This window comes from Sceloporus undulatus, chromosome 3 (genome assembly GCF_019175285.1).
Source record: "Sceloporus undulatus isolate JIND9_A2432 ecotype Alabama chromosome 3, SceUnd_v1.1, whole genome shotgun sequence".
Classification (NCBI taxonomy): Eukaryota; Metazoa; Chordata; class Lepidosauria; order Squamata; family Phrynosomatidae; genus Sceloporus; species Sceloporus undulatus.
Window position 1 is genome coordinate 79,639,179 of NC_056524.1, and position 17,185 is coordinate 79,656,363.

Consider the following 17,185-nt stretch of genomic DNA (forward strand, 5'->3'; position numbering starts at 1 on the left):
CGATACTGTGTATAGCCCTGGAGAGATCAGTGTCCCAGATGTTAGTCAGGGCATCAACAGAATCGCCGTCATTTCCAACCATATACCCCTCTAGGGCTTCCTGGAACCTTTTGGGTTCCATCAGCCTTCGAGGGTGCACCATTCGAATAGGTCCGCCACCCCCGGGAGGGATCTGGGTAGATGCCTTGATTTTTGCCTCTACCAGAAAATGATCCGTCCATGACAGGGGGGAAATATTAGATATTTCCGCCCACGGAATTTCCATGTCCGAACAAAAGACCATATCAAGTGTATTACCCGCAGAATGCGTAGGCCCCAGGACCAGTTGTGACAGGCCCATGGATGTCATGGTATCCATGAATTCCCGAGCCGCACCAGATGGAATATAGTTGGCCTCGAGGGAGATGTTGAAGTCCCCAGGACCAAAAGCCTGGGGGACTCCAGCATCAGCTCTGAGACCAACTGTGTCAGCTCGTTAAGGGAGTCAGTTAGCACACGGGGTGGCCGATAGACTGTCCCTGCCCTTCAGGGTCAAGTAAATACACTCGATATAGGAGGTTTGACGGACATGGTTTCTGGTCAGAGACAAGGTGTTCTTATACACCAAGGCAACACCCCCCCCCCCGCCCACCTAACCTGTTCTGGTCCTTCACTGAGTACCCGGCAGGTAGGGCCTGAGCCCACACAGCTTCCCCTTCAGGCCCTAACCAGGTCTCAGTAATGCAAGCCAGGTCACAATTGTTGTCCTCGAGCAGGTCGTGGATGATGTGGGTCTTATTTTTGATGGACCTGGCATTGCACAGGAGCAGAGACAGGGTTTGTGGTATGGTTGGAATGACCCTCAGATCTCTTTGGTTAGGAGAGGGATGGGAAGGAGAGATAGATATTAAGCATCGATCTCGCCTTCCCCTGGAATGCTGATCCACTCTCCTACCGCCATACCTCCCCCTGCCCCACACTACTCCAATAGGAGCCCCACCCGAATCAGGTAAATTACCCTCTGCCTCCCCACCCAAAACATTCCCCACATCCATAACCTCCTCCTCCCCCTACAGTACAGCGACGGGGGCAGAGAAAAGACACCTCAGTCATTCTCTGCCGATGGCTGGCAAGGGTGCTTTCCCCCTGCCTTGGCGCAGTCACAACTAAGCGCAACTGCGCAGCTGCAGAGATGTAAAATGTCCGGTTCGCAGTCCGTGGGCGGCTCCCGGGCCGGTGGGCCAGCTCTTTCAAACTGACAGGGAGGCCAAGGGCGGAAGAACCTTAAATAGGTTTAGCCCCACCCCCTCCCTGTCTAACGGCCGCTCAAAGCGTGCCATTTTTATTTAAATTTTCTGGTCTCTACAATGAGAGACCAGCAAAACCTTCTCACTGGGCCAATGGGCCCCGAGAACCATTTATGCAACTTTAACCAGCTTCATAAAGATGTTTCCTTTCCAGTAAGTACAATCATTTTGGCCCCTTTCAGATAAGGTGTGTGTGTGTGTGTGTGAGAGAGAGAGAGAGAGAGAGAGAGAGAGAGCGCACAAGTGAGTGCAAGAACAAAACCTTGTGGAATTTCAAAAATAAATACCTTTATTATGTGCTAAACCTTTTGAGTCTACAGAACACTTTCTCATATACAGTAGACTCCAATCAATATGAACTGATGTCATAATAAATTTCTTGCTCTTCCAGATACCACAAGAGTTTGAAATTTTGTTTTATTTTTATATCTGTTGCAAAACTATTTATCATGGTTTTCCCACTCAGTATTAAAAAAGTTTGATTTGAACTTTACTCAATTCAACACTAGAAGTTCATTTACTATCCCCACCCCCCGAATAGAAGGATGATTAAGTGGGTTGTGGAATTTAATGTTTGTACAAAGGAAATAGGTGAACTGAGGCTAGATTTTCCAGGTTGATGTGGTTTTGTTTCTGTGAGCGACACAGACTCCAAGCTTGGACATGCTATTTTTAAAAGACGGGAAGGAGAAAAGGAATAATGAAATGGTAGAACTGCTGTGTGACAGGATGTTGCTCACAGTTGGTTTGAGTACTCACATATAGTGATGTTTGGGGGGAAATCTTCAGCCTCTGATGAAAATGAAATCTGTTTTTGATATACTGATGAATATATAGGTCACAAGTAACAGCTGAGACGATGACAGTTGTGTAATACAATCCACATAACACTCCAGATGACCAGCATAGGCTGCATCTACACTGAAGAAATAATCCAGGTTGACACTACTTTACCTGTCATGGTCCAATGCTATGGAATTCTGGAATTTGTAGTTTGTTGTGGCATCAGAATTCTCTGTCAAAGAAGGCTAAATATCTCTCAAACTACAAATCCCAGAATTCTATAGCACTGAGCCATGACAGTTAAAGTGGTGTCAAATTGGATTATTTTTGCAGTGCAAATGCAGCCTTACAGATAAATACTTTTTACTAGTGTTGAAATATTATAGGGCCATTATTATACATTTATGAAGTACAAAAGGGGTATAAAATTAGCTTCCATGCATCCTAAAATTCAACACAAGGGAGGCAACAACAGAAGGGTGAACCAGACCTCCCACATAAGGGAGTTCACAGTGTGGGAGCAGCCATGAAGAAGGCTGTCTCCTGAGTCCTCACCAAATGTGCCTTTGAAGGTGGTGGGACTAAGAGAAAGCCCTCCTTTGCAGACCTTAAAACCTGAGTTGGCTTATATAAGGAGATACAGGGCCAATACAGACCAGCACTTTATGCCGGCCTGAGTCCAAACTAGGGTTGAAATAGGGCTGAGCACGCACACACTCAAAGCCCTTCTGTTGGTGCCCGGATACCATCTTGGCTCATGCCCATCCTTACAGGTTATACCATAATGGCACACGTGCATCACAGAGCCACACAGATCCGGGGCATACAGGCGCGGTGTTTAACCACCTGTCTGTATAGCCCCTAGTCTTTCAGATTGCCTGGGCCAGAGCCATTTAGGGATTTAAAGGTCAAAACCAGCACCTTGAATTCTGCCTGGAAACAGACTAGTAGCCAGTGAAGCCATTTCATCAGGGAATTCACATAATCCCTGTATCGAGTGCCTGGCCACAACATTTTGAACCTGCTGAACTGTTCCCAAATATAAAGTTCATTACATTAGACCAAATGGGATGTAACCAATTCATGTGTCTCCATAGCCAGATATCAAGGAACTGCTGCAGCTGGTGCACTAGTGCAAAACCACTTCTAGCCACAGCTGAAACCTGGGCATCCAGGTTCAAATTTGAGTCTTGAAGTACACACAGACTATGAACCTGAGATTTCAGTGGGAATGTAACCCCATCCAGCATTGGCTAAATCCTTATTTTTTTATTTGCCTTCTGACTGACCAGAAGCACCTCTCTCATATCTGAATTAGGTTTTAGTTTGTCCACCCTAATTTACTCCTTTACAGACTGCAGACACTGATTTAGTACAGAAACAGCTTCCTCAGAATTGGATGAAAAGGAGAGCTAGAGTTGTGTGACATCAGCATATTGATGATACTGAAACCCCAAACTCCAGATGAGTTTTCAAATCCATAAGGAGTTAAGTCTGCAATTCTAAATTCACTTAGGATGAAGTAAATCTGCTAATTATAGCAGGGCTTGTTTCTGAAGAAACATGTATGCAATTTTCTGCAACAAGGAAATATAGGTTTATTTTTCTTTTTGCTTTAGTATTTGAAAAAATGTTTTGGAAACCTAAACAGAAAAGGTATTTCTAAAGGCTTTCCTAATTTGGAGAGCCACCAGAGTTTAGTCATTACAGTGTTGGATTAGGGCTCTGGAAGACCAGAGTTCAAATGCCCACTCAGCCACTCAAAGCCATTGGATGATCTTGAGCAAGTGACATTCTCTCAGTCTCAGAGGAAGCCAAAGGCAACCCATGGTAAATAGTCGGTGATAAATTTGCTGTCTTGTTGTTGTGCATCTTCAAATCGTTTCCAACTTATGGTGGCCTTAAGGTGACTCTATCACAGGGTTTTCTTGCAAGATTTATTTAGAGAGGGCTTGGCATTTTCCCAAGGTCACTGCTTTTGTAGTTTGTTAAGTGCCCTTGAGTCCACCTTGACACATGGCAACATTCTGGATGAGATATCTCCAAGACACCTCATCCTCCCCTGCTTTGCTCAGATCTTATAAATTCAGGTCCGTAACCATCCTGATTGAGTCTACCCATCTGGTGTGCAGGTTGCCTTTCTTTCTACTACCCTCTTCCTTTCCTAGCATTATTGCCTTTTCTAAAGGAGTCATGCCTTCTCGTAATATGCCCAAAGTACGATAGCCTCAATTTGATTCTCTTGACTTCCAGGGAGTTTTCAAGCTTAATCTGTTCAAGCACCATTTGTGTGTCTTTTTGGTTGTCCTCTGCATTCTTCTCCAGCACCACATCTTAAATGAATTGATTTTCTTCTTACTCACTTTCCTCACTGGCCAGCTTTCACATTCAAACATTGTGATGGGAATATAATGGCTTGGACGATTCTAATTTTAGTGCTCAGTTATATATTTTTATACTAAAGGATCTTGTCTAGTTCTTCCATAGTTGCCCTTCCCATTCCTAGTTTTCTCCTGATTTCTTGACTGCAGTCTCCATTCTGATCAATGTTTCATCCCGGGTAGAGAAAATCTTTAACTATTTCAATTTCCTCATTGTCCAGGTTGAATTTATGTTGATTGCCAATGGTCATTATTTTTGTTTTCTTTATCTTCAGTAATAAGCCTGCCTTGGCACTTTCTTCTTTGCCTTAGGGTCACCATAAGTCAGAAATGACTTGAAGGCACACAGCAGTTCTTAATTGGGGCACCTCAAAAAGGTGTTAAACTGTTTTTTATAAATATTGGTTACTATTGTTTCACTAGCTAAGGCGGGTTACAGACCGCCAAAAAGCGGCGGCCTTCACCCGCCCCTTCCCCGCTGGATCGGGGCCTCAGCGGCCAGAGCGGCAGCCGCTGAGGCCCCTATCCTCCGCTTTCCAGGCTGCGGGGAAGCGGCAAAAGGCCCCTTCCCCGCAGCCTGGAAAGGGGTGTCCTTGGGGCTTCAAGCCCCAAGGACACCCCGCGGCGGTGGGAAGGGCCCCTTCCTCCTCTGCGTTGTGGGTGCAGCCGTCTGAAGGCTGCGCCCAGTGACGCAAATGGAAAAGGAGCTCCGTTTCGGAGCTCCTTTTGCAGCCGGGGAAAGGGCACACTATTGTAATAATGTAATGTAATAAAGTTTATTCGGTCATTGACCAGCAAAGAAAGGGCACACTATTTGCCCTGGCGTGGCGTGATGACATCACGTCCGCACCACCCCATATAGAGGCGGTGCAGTCATGACGTCGTATTGGCGGTGGCCGTATGGAACAGCCGCCGCCATCTTGTGCGCACTCCACGCGTGCTAGGGTTGGAGGCATCTGGAAAGGGCACCCCTTTCTAAACCTAGCACGCATAGAGTGTGCACTTTAAGGCCCATCTGTAATGGGCCCATGTTTGCTATTTGTGTGATTATTTTAAATGATTTTGTTGTTCATTTAAAAAAAAAATGATGTTTGCTGCCTTGAGTGCTATTATAACATTAAACTAGAAAGTGAGAGCTTAAGGAGGAAAGACCAAGGAAGACAATGTATTCTATGAGTACAGTGTACTTTCTCCACTTCTGCCCCCTCCTCACTTTGTCCAACACACTACTATATCTCTATATCGTAAATCTGCTACATCTGACAAATTTTCATGACCTCCCCTTTCCCCCTCCCTCAGGACAAAGTATGTCACCTTTGTGAGATAACCTGGCTGAAAATCTGAAGTCATTAATTCATTTAAAACTGTTGGTATTTGATTACTGTACTTGCCAAGTAATTACTCTTCCTAATAAATTTTAGAACTAAAAAGACAAGGTTAAAAGTTACAGCCACACACCAATGACCACTAAAATTCTCATTTGAAAATAGCTATTGATGTTGTTATAAATATTGATGAGCTACATAGATTTCTTAACAGGTGTAAGAACTTCAGTAAGAGGGTTTGCTTTGGTTTTGTAAAAACAAGAAGCATTTTAAAATCTGTTCTAAAACCCTTTCTTTATTTGATTTACATCTATGTGTTTGAATACATACATCTAGGAAGGATTCTCTACCAGAGAACATTATAACTAAAGTTAGATCTGGGAGATATGGGTTAGTCCTCCCTGATAAGAGGCAGGACAGTTAGACAGTACTATCACTGAACACTGAGAAAGCATCCTATTTGGGGCCATACCATTGAGGTGTATAACTAAAAAGAAACTGTGGCGGGTTACAGACGGGCAAAAAGGGGTGTATTCATGACATCATGAAGGTAGAGCCTTCAGATGGGCCTTACCTGAATGCCGTCATGAACACGACCCCCACACGCCCCAAGCGGGAAGAAGCGGCATTAAAAAGGTGCTGCTTTTTTTCGCTTCTTTTCCATTTGATGCGCAGCTGTGCAGCTCCGTCTTTAAGCTGCTGCACCGGTACGCCAGAATTGCCCCACCGCAAATATAAGTTGCCCGTTTAAAAGCTCCGTGTCAGCTGCGTCGCATAATGAGTTGGGGTCCCGGACATGCGTGGTTTGCAGTCAGGCTTTAATTGCAGCATCAGCTGCCATGCAGGTGTGGAAGCTGCGGCACAGCTGCAGCGCATTTTAAGACTCGCAACCCTAACCCTAACACTAACCCTAGAGCAACATGTACGCATGTGCTGCTTGGAAAGTTTGGACTTTAAAGTGAACCCCTACACACATTCCTGTGCCTTTTTCACCTAACAATAAAAAATGCTAAAACTGTAAATATTTACATATGTACAAGACAGGTGATGGGGGATGGCAGGGGGACAGCGGTGGCAGCGGAGACAGCTGTGGCTGCGCATTGCAGATTCAGCAGGAGCGCAGGGACCAAAGGAGAGGAGGCATCCATGATGCTGCTGACACTGGCAAAGTGCAAGCGGACAAGGATGCCAACACCAGCTGATCACCAGCTGGCAGGAGACCACCTTTGTTCTTGGGCAGAGCGGGGGGAAAAGTTTTAAAGGGGCTTGGGCACTTTAAATGTGCCCATAGGCTTTCTGCCGCCGCTGATTAGCATTGCGGATGCGCAGCTGCGCATCCGCCAGCCGGCAAAGGGGAAAAAAAGCCGCGGTTTGGGCCGCCCGTGAGGAAGCTGCCTCTCTTTTTGCAGCGTCTTCCGAGGCCGCAGTTTGGAAACTCCGGGTCTGAAACGGCCCCAGGTGAGGCGTCTTCATTGCCCCCCGTGTGGAAGCCCCAACACCTGAAGCACACCCCCGGGGCGGGCCGTCTGGAGGCTCCGTATTCAGCTGAATACACCTCCAAGACGTCCTCCCCTGCCCGTCTGTAACCCGCCAGAATGATGTCAAGGTGAACAATAATCATGCAGAACAGGATTATTCTACCACATCTAAGAGCATACAGGACAATATGAGAAGACTCCTTGTAGTAGGAATGATGAATATAGGGCTCTCCATGTGTGCCTGTACTGCAACAACCATCATTCCAATCCCTTGGCTGGGCTGCCAGGAACTGATGGGAAGTGCACTATGACATCGTGCAGACAATGTGTTCTTCATTGCTGCTTTACAGTTTAAAAGATACTAAATGTGTGGTGTCAAAGTGGTACCAAGAACCCAGTGCACATGCATCTATTGGCCATTTCTCCTGTCATGCTTCTACATATTTCCTTTGTCAATGAATAATTTATTTAATTTGTAAATTGCACTCCCCACTTACTAGCTGTTTCATGCAATGTACAGTAATACATTAAATATTAACAACCTCCATAAGTACAAAATGGGCCCCTTCCCATAAAAACATAATAGAGTGATATTAACTTTAAACATAAAAAGTGACAGAACAGAATAAAGGGTAACTTTAGGACCTCAATGATCCTTGCTATCCTGAACCAAATCAAAAAAGTAGCTCAACACCCAGAGGAGGGAGTTCTAAAAATAAAGTTTTGTTTTTGTAAAAAAAAACTCTCTTGAGTAGCTAAAACCTAGAGCTTTCGAAGTGGTAGTATATATAGCAAGCTTCCAGTGGATGAAGAATCCATGGATATAGAGTACCAACTGCAATATAAATACCAACCAGAGGGTATGATTAGACTTTTGCAATACACAATTGTAGTGGGTCTAGACCCAGCCAACCCTGCCATTAGGCAAGAAGTTTTGATTGCCACATGCAATGGTTTGGGATGTCATGAAATAGCCATTATTTGTTGTTATATATTTACTGCTGGGGGTAGGCACTTACGGTATTTGGTGCCTCACCTGCCAAAATAATTTGGCTGGTTTTGAATACAATGTATCTTGACTTGGGTGTAGAGGAGACATTATTTTTTCTCTACTTGTCTACCGAAATGTCTGGGGGTTTGCTCTGGGTCTTGAACTAGTGGTTGAGGAGATTCACCCTCTGCAGTGCCAACCATGCAACTCTCTCCCTGCAGAGAAGCCAAGGAAGTGTCACTAGCTTAAGTGGCCAGGAGATCCTTGGAAAAACTTCTGGATCAGGCTTGCTCAATACTGTGAGCAACTAGAAGACTGTTTTTCTGCCCAGGTCTGCTTTTTTCTTGCTCTTCCCCAGCTATTTCCATCCTTCAACTTCATAGACACTGGGTCTGACAATTTCTTTCAATTTTACAAGTGTATTTTTAAATCCCACAAACATTATTTAATATTTAACTATATTAATTCAAAGAAGTGTTCTGTGTTTTGTATTTATTTTGAAATTATATGTAACTTTCTTGCTATGTTCACTGTTTCTCTGTTTATTTTGAATATATTAGAAGCTTTTGTAATGCACATAGCTACTCATCCAATATTTCAGACAGAGGCCACAGCTTGTTCTTGTGCAAATGCATTGAAATGACTCTTGAAATAAAATATCTAGCACTTAATTGCAGATGGAGAGTTTTAAATGCACCATTTGTTACCTTTAGTACCACATGTTGGAATAAATCCTAGCAAACCATTAGACCTGAAGGTAAACAAAGGTCCAACACTTGAGATTTCAAATGCATGAGCAAAACATTTTTAACCTTTGCTGTCAAAATGACAACCTTAGAAACATAGGCTTATTTTAGCACATTAAAATATTTTCTTCTTTGTCATTTATCCCGCCCTGAATTGCACATATCATATGACTAATGTCCCTTTATGTGTGTTGCATGCCAATCCTAAATATCTGTAGCAGCATATCTCAGTACATTTTACTGTCAGTTATACTTAGTAAAATTCGCTATATTTGTACTGAAACTGGTAAAATACTACAGTTATGCTACACATTTGACTGGACCTTACTACAAGAACAACCAACAACAACATATTTAGCAAGAGTTCAAAGATATAGCAGTGTTAGTCTTTAGAATCAGTATGTAGAGAGATCTTGTAGCATCTTTGAAACTAACTAGATTACTGCACTACAATTTTATAGTGCTGCTATTCCACTTTAACTGCTCTGGCTGCCTCCTGTTGCAATCTGGGATTTACAGTTTAAGTGGGGGCATTTAGAATTCTCAGCCAATACGGAGAGCCAGCATGGCATAGTGGTTTAAGGGTTCAATTCTCACTTGGCCACGAAATTCACTGGGTGACTTTGGGCAAGTCACATGCTCTCAGCCTCAGAAAAAGGCAATAGCAAATCTCCTCTTGCATAGAAGACCCCATGATAGGGCTGCCTTAGGGCCACCATAAATCAGAAATGACTTGAAGGCACACAGCACACAACACACAAAAAGCCAACATGAAGGTCTTTTTGTTGATTTTTAAATAAACAAATACAGTTAAAAATAAACTTAATGTGTAAGTCCTATAAATGTGTACCAGGGGTTTAAGTCCCAATAAACATGGTACTTCTTCAAAAATACATATGATTTCAATAGTGTTATACTGCTTCCAATGTCTTTTTTGCCACAGTTCACTGTCTATGTAGGTTCCAGTTCAGTGACCTTTACTGGTTACTGCTCTGGGGACAAATTGGATAAACTGAAGCCATTTGACAACTTTAAGTAGAATGCATACTTTTGGTTTTTATTCCTGACTTTTTCTCTTAGCGAAATATTCCAATTTTCTCCAGTTTTAAAATACCGTGCACCCATGCCAAGTGCGGATGCATTTTACATGACTTCCAGCTTATGCGGAAGCCATTTGGAGAGAACAATGGCTTCTAGCATCAACACTTCTATGATCAAAATGATGAATAAATAAACTCCAAATGTAAACAGATTTAAACGCAGAAGAAAGTAGCCCCCTCCTTTATTTTTAACAATTATAGGTTGTTCCAAGAAATGAGAGTAAATAGAAATTAAAATGATGCAAATTTAGAAACTTAAAGCCCCAATTTATTTGTTTTGGGGGAAAAACTGCTGTACAGAAAGAGTTAAGTCCACTAGACTGTGAGAAAGAATGTATTGCTTATTTTATTGGTCATTTTTCCCTGATGAAGGCAAAGACATTACTGGCTCCGGAAGTGATAGAGGAGAATACATTGTGGTTCATGGTGTGTGGAATACAAGTTAACCTCATGGAAAGAAACAGGGACATCTAGTGAGCAACTGGACTAACTATCACAAAAAAGGAATTATTTTTTGCCTTTTGAGAACTGTCATGACAGCTGTCAAAATGTCTACAGATAAAATATCAAAGACAAAACTTTACCAATCAGTTAAGTCAACTGATTTGAATCAACTGCTTCTAGAGGAATTAAGACAGATGAGACTAGAGATGGAAGAGAAGAAACGTGATTTAAAGGAAAATTGGAAAATTGAATTTAAAAAAACTTTTTGAAGGTAGAATATAAGGAAAATGTGAAGCAGGTAAAACAACCCCCAATTCAAATGATTGTTGGGACAGAAGGAACCAATATTAATGCAATGTGAGGGGCTGAAGAAGGTTATACAAAGCAGCAACACCCATAATGGAGAAGTGGATATTGGTCTGAAACATGGAGTTTACCATGCGGTAAAGTCGCGTTCTGGGCACCATCCGGTTCTCATCACGTTCTGTGCGCAGCCCCGCTCGTGCCCGTTAGAACGCACTGAGGAACGTTTTTACCCCCAGTTTTGGAATAGTAAGTGCAGTGTTTTAAGGTTTTAGGTAAAAACTGATATCTGGAAAGAAATATTATGTAAAATTTAAATAATTATAACTGCTTAAAGGTTGTTGGCACCTAAGTGGTTCTGAAATAAGTAATTTTTGAGATGAGTTTTGAAGCAAGATGTATAAATACAGAATTTTGAAAAAAGAGAGAGGGATGATGATGAGGAAAGTGAAATAATGTGATAGTATAGTTTTAGTAAAATAGAAGCTTATTAGGGGGAAATAGTAGTTTTAGGTCTTCGAAGCAGAGTAGAATTGAATAACATGCAGATTTTAATATTTGTGTGTGTGTGTGTGTGTGTGTGTGTGTGTAGACTAGAGGAAGCAGAATAATTTTATAACTACAACCATTCACTTGTACATTGGAAGTCACTTATTTCCCCTTGGTTTTACTTTGTTTTTATATTGTGTTAGTTTGTGGTGTTGGTAGAGGTAGTTATGATGTATGTGTATGTTTTAAATCAATCAATGTTTATTGATTAGCCCTTAGGCCATATCAAAGTAACACAAAAGGAGATAAAACACTATAAAATTCTATAGAAGTTCTATAAAAATTAGAAAAAGCTAAATATAATAAATCTAAAATATGAATAAAATACCATACAGATACCATGTGAATGCCATACAATTTAAGTACAAAACCCATAAATGAAACAAAATTATAAAGTATGTTTTATATATTATTTTTTGTATTAATAAAATGTTTTCTTAAGTTTTAAATTCTTATAAGTACTACACACTTCATTTAAAAGTTCTACATCAGACAGTTAAAACTGAAAGTCCTATGTAAACAGAAAGGTCTTTGCCTACAGGAGGAAGGAGAGCAGAGAGGTTGCCAACCTAGCTTCTTGTGGCAGGAAATTCCACAGTCTGGGAGCAGCCACTGAGAAGGCGTTCTGTGTTCTCATCAAGTGTACTTATTATGGTGGTGAGAATGAGAGAAAGACATCCCCCTGGTGATCTTACAATTTGGGTGTGCTCATAATCTGAGATATTGTTAGCCATTATAAAGACCAGAATCTGCTCATGTAACAAGAATTTTCCTTCCTTTCATTCTCTTAGGCCACATCATCTTCCCTATTCTAGGAATTGTCTCAAACATCTGAAGCAGATTTGGAGTCCAAGGAGTCTGCAAGTTGGCAGGCAAATTTGCTCCACCAATAATACCTATTCCACCACCTACATATAAATTATATATTATAGTTTGTTTCTAAAAATGTCAGTTCAGTTTTGGACTGAGACCTTGACTTGCATTCATTAATGTGTTGGTATATGTTTAATTAAAGCAATATATGTTACACAGTGTTTTGCTGCCACAAGAGTAGATAATCAATATCTATCTGAATAATTAAATCACCCCATTCATTTCATTTTTTCTCCCACTATAGGATTGAAGAAGAACAGAAGCTTTTGGCAGAACTGCAGTACAATTTCAACAAGCTCATTTTATGGTTAGACGAAGGAAGTAGAACGGTTGGCATTCCCCTTGAACCAGGAAATGAATACCAGTTAAAAGATACTCTTGAAAAAGTGAAGGTAATATACTTTTGAAGAACTACATATTCTTTCTTCATATTTCCTTTTTTCTTCACCTCCCCCAGTAAATACATGCCAAATATATTTATCATATTCAGTTCTATGCTGCCATATAAAGTTGATATTAAGCATCTATTATATATAATAGAACCCTATATTATGTGGTTTCAGTTATATGCAAAGAACTGTGGGTCTCTCAGTAGTCACAATTGCACACTGTCCCAGTCAATTGTCTGGCAGAAGCATACCACAGAATTGTACTTCAGGACCTAGAAAATCCCTAGAGAACACTTTTTATGGCATTTCTACCACAGTTTGTGATCAAACTTCTGTTTGAAGCATACCATAGAATCACACTGGAGGACCTAGGAGATGCCTAGAGAGAATATCATAATTTATTTATGTAAGCATTCCAGATTATATGTTAAATTAGTCATATGTGAAGGGTCCCAGAAAGGGTGTATTATGGTGTTCTCCTGTATTCAAAATCAACATATTAATTTCATCAGTTTTTTTTAATTTTCCCACTTCATGACATAAGATAGCTATGCAGAGAAAGTATTATAATGATGTTGAAAATGTTTCAGATTTCAAGACTTATGAAAGGTTAAAAAAGAGAAATAGGTAAATTTACTATTTAGTGTCAAACACTTGAAGCCCAGTTTTAAAGTCATTAGTGTCTATTGCCAGTGTTTCAGAAAATGAATATAAAAACCCATTTTAAGATACGTTTTTATAGACAGATACTTTTTATAGGCAGAAGACGTCAAATGGCAAAAGGTACACATTCAAAACACATCTTCATAATAGCAAGGTAATTATCAGATGTAATAAAAATAAACAGAATCTGTCTTGCACAAAACTTCGCAAAGGCTCAGATTATAGGTCAATTCATTTAGCTTATTTGGCTATTACAGTATGGGTTACTTCGCTTCCATGGTTCATGGTGCTTCTCACTCAATATAGCCAGGAGTAGTTGCAAAGCCGAAAAGTCTAATGTCTGAGACCTAGTTTAAGCATGACATAAACCACAAGTGAAGTGTTTCATGTGTTAACATCCATTGCAGTTTCCCTCTCTCTAATATGCTAAGCAAAGTATATTTGATTATATTTGCAGTCAGCATTACAGTGTCAGAAGCATATCTCCTTGGCCAGTTGAGGCTACACCTGCCCTGAGAAAATATTTTGCAAATCAAGGAATAAATATCAAAAAATGAAGCTGCCAAATTATTAAAATCTTAGGCAGAAGCTTTGCTTCATATCTTGTCATAAACAGAAGTTTGATTAGACATGACAATGGAGTGACACCATGGTTTTCTGTCAGTCTGTTCATCTTGAGTGATCTGTCATTCTCTATTTTTATAATATATGATGGATTGATTCTGCTACCATTATTGTTCTAAAAAGAAAAGCAGTTTATAAATGCAAGCATGCATAAAGAAAGAAAATGGCACAGACATGGTTTGGAATATTTTAATGAGGTGGAATCTTACTTCACTAGTATGGATTTCAGGAACAACTCTTCCTATAAGCAAGCTCTGAAAATCTTTGTGCATAAAACATGGCTTCTTACTGTTATTATAATAAAGTAGTTGAGAGAAATTAATGTTGGTCTCGGCAGTTTGAATCTAATCCTATATATAATTATTTGGGAGATAATATCATTCAATTTGGTGTGATAGTTTCTAAACAGAACCTTATAGGATTGAACTCTCTTCCATTCTCCTCAGGAGGTGGCATGCATCAGATCCCCCAACTATGACACCAAGAGGGGCTTTGTCCTTTCTCCTCTCAAAAGCATTTTTGGTGTCTCTACTGCCCCTTCTCCATCACAGGAAATTATTGGAGGCTGGATCAGTTGCTTGTTCCATCTATCTTAATGTTTGCTTTTTACTGCTACCACACTGTAGAATTAATGCAATTTGACACCACTTTAACTGCCATGACTCCATCTTGTGGGATCCTGGGATTTGTAGTTTGTTGTGGTACCAGAGCTCTCTGACAGAGAAGGCTAAAAGTCTTCTAGAACTCCATAGTGTTGAGTCATGGCAGTTAAAGTGGTGTCAAACTGCATTAATTCTGCTATGTAGATTCAGTTCTAGACTTGGAAAGAGTCCAATGGATCATCACATTCTGAACCTGAAGTATTTGAACCTAGTTCTTTGGACATTGACTTGCTCAAGGTTACCCAGTGGATTTCTGTTCCTGCTCTACCATGGAAACCTACTGGTCCTACAAATTTCTGTTTAGAAACTATCACACCAAATTGAATGAGATTATCCCAAATAACTACTGTATATAGAGGATTAGATTCAAAGTGCCAAGAGAAACATTAATTCCTCTCAACTTCTATAATATAATAACAGTAAGAAGAGACCTACTGGGTGACCTTGGGCAAGTCACGCTCTCTCAATCTCAGAGGAAGGCAATGGCAAACCTACTCTGAATAAATCTTGCCAAGAAAACCCCAGAAAAACTTGACAGACCATTCCTAATGCACTTCTAGGGAACAGTCACACAAGACTGTGTTGTTGTTGTGTGCCTTTCCACCTGATGGTGACACTAAGGCATAGGGTTTTCTTGGCAAGCTTTGTTCAGAAGGGGTTGACCTTTGCCTTCCTCTGAGGTTGAGAGAGTGTGACTTGCCTAGTAGGTTTTCATGGATGAACAGGGGATTCAAACCCTGTTCTCCACAGTGTAGTCCAGTGTTCAAACCACTGCACACTTTGGCTCTCAAGATTCCATTCATTCATTCATTCATTCATTCATTCATTCATTCAATATATACCCTGCTCTTGTGCCAGAGCGGCTTACAAATAGTTAATTAGACAGTTTCCAGTCCTCAGACTTACAATCTAAAAAAAATGACACTAAAGAGGAAGGGAATGGTAGTGGGGAAGGGGATCAGGTCCAGCAGATACTTCCAGTTCTTTTCTTCCTCCATGGGCAGGAGAGTGATAGTTAGAATGTCTAGGCCTGGTGGAGCCTCACCTGCCCCTTCTCTCCCTCTGAGGCCAGGGCCAAGGCAGTTGGAATCTTTATAAGTGCTAATAATTTTTTCCAAAAATATTATGTGGAAACATCATAATTTATCAGTGTTTTTTTTTTTTAAAAAAAGTCTTCCCCCACTGTAAGGAAAATACAGATATGAAGAAGGGGATGTGGCTAAAAGACAGACTAATTCCCCTTTCCTCAGTATGTAGTTTCAGTAACTTTAGTTTGTAAACTCTTTGACTTTGGAGTTCATATGCATGTACAAGAAAAAGCACCCCTTCCCATGCTGTTAATCTAAAATGGGATAATCTACTTTTGCTAGTACAGTATTCAAAATGTAATCCTTTGGCCCTTTACCTGAGAGTGAACCTTTGTAAACACTGTAGGTCTTGCTTCTGAGTAAACTTATGTAAAATCATGCTGCTAGTCATCCTAAAAGCTTTTTCCCCCCTACTTGGGACCAAAATCATTAGCTTGATGGTAGCTGTAAAAGAGCAAATTCTTGCCAAATCCTTAATGCTGCAAAACACTCCAAAAATGATTGAGCACTGATTCAAGTGCCTTAAAGAACAGCTTGAAACATTTGCCTGTTCAGAAAAACTATTTTTTTAAAAAAACCTTTTCTCTGTTGAGACTTTATGATAGCTGAAAAACTAAAGAACTAAGTATAAAAAAATCTCATAAAATGTCCTTGTTCTGACTCCTTTCTAAATTGATTATTGGCAAGATCTACTGAGACGAGAGGCAAAAAAGATATGGGGATAGTAGAGTGGCTCTGCATTTTTTGCTATTTGCTGTCTTAGCTTAGCAAAGTTTGATAAACAATTTTGAGCAATGAAATTGTCAGTCTAGTATATATGTCACACAGGGCCAAAGGCTGCAAAACTGCAATGTTCTTGCTGAAATCTGAAGCATATACATTTGAATAACATCTTTGTTGCCAATCTTAGCAATAGCAATAGCAATAGCAAGTACAGTTCTATACCACTTATTAATGCACTTAAGCATGCCCTAAGTGGTTTACAATGTGTAAGCTAATTGCCCCCAACAAGCTGGGTACCCATTTTAGCGACCCCAGAAGGATGCAGACTGAGTCAACCCTGGAGCCCCTGGCTGGGATTGAACTCACAATCTTGTGGTTTGTGAGTGAATGGCTGTAGTACAGACATTTAGCCACTGGCCACAGGGCTCCTTAATCTTAAACTGATGTCCCCAATCTAGCCGTTGTCAAAGAATGTGGATTAGGATGCACATCGGAATATATACTCTCATGGAAATATGTGGATTGTGAATCAATAACATACACATTCAGATGCATAGCTAATCTATATCCACTGTTCTGGATCCTGCCATTAATACATGCTTAGAATACCTTTTGTTTTGTTTTGGCAAGTGGGGGAAATGGATCTCTTTTTTAGGGCTTCAGCTCAAAATCAGTGGAGTCAAGGACATTGATATAAATAATGATTTAACCATTCGGCAAGTGAATAAATAGCTGGAAGTTATCATTGGCTTTAGGTCTCAACATTAATCTCTTGTT

At 40.7% G+C, this 17,185-nt stretch overlaps 1 protein-coding gene across 13 annotated transcripts in view; it reads left to right on the forward strand.

Moving 5' to 3' along the window:
- Window positions 1–17,185, forward strand: part of DMD (dystrophin) — a 1,477,396-nt gene that overhangs the window by 981,062 nt on the left and 479,149 nt on the right. For all 13 annotated transcript variants that reach the window (XM_042458881.1, XM_042458877.1, XM_042458883.1 and 10 more), the window contains one exon: window positions 12,504–12,651. In XM_042458881.1, coding sequence (XP_042314815.1) covers window positions 12,504–12,651 — 148 coding nt within the window. The remainder of the gene's footprint in view (window positions 1–12,503; window positions 12,652–17,185) is intronic.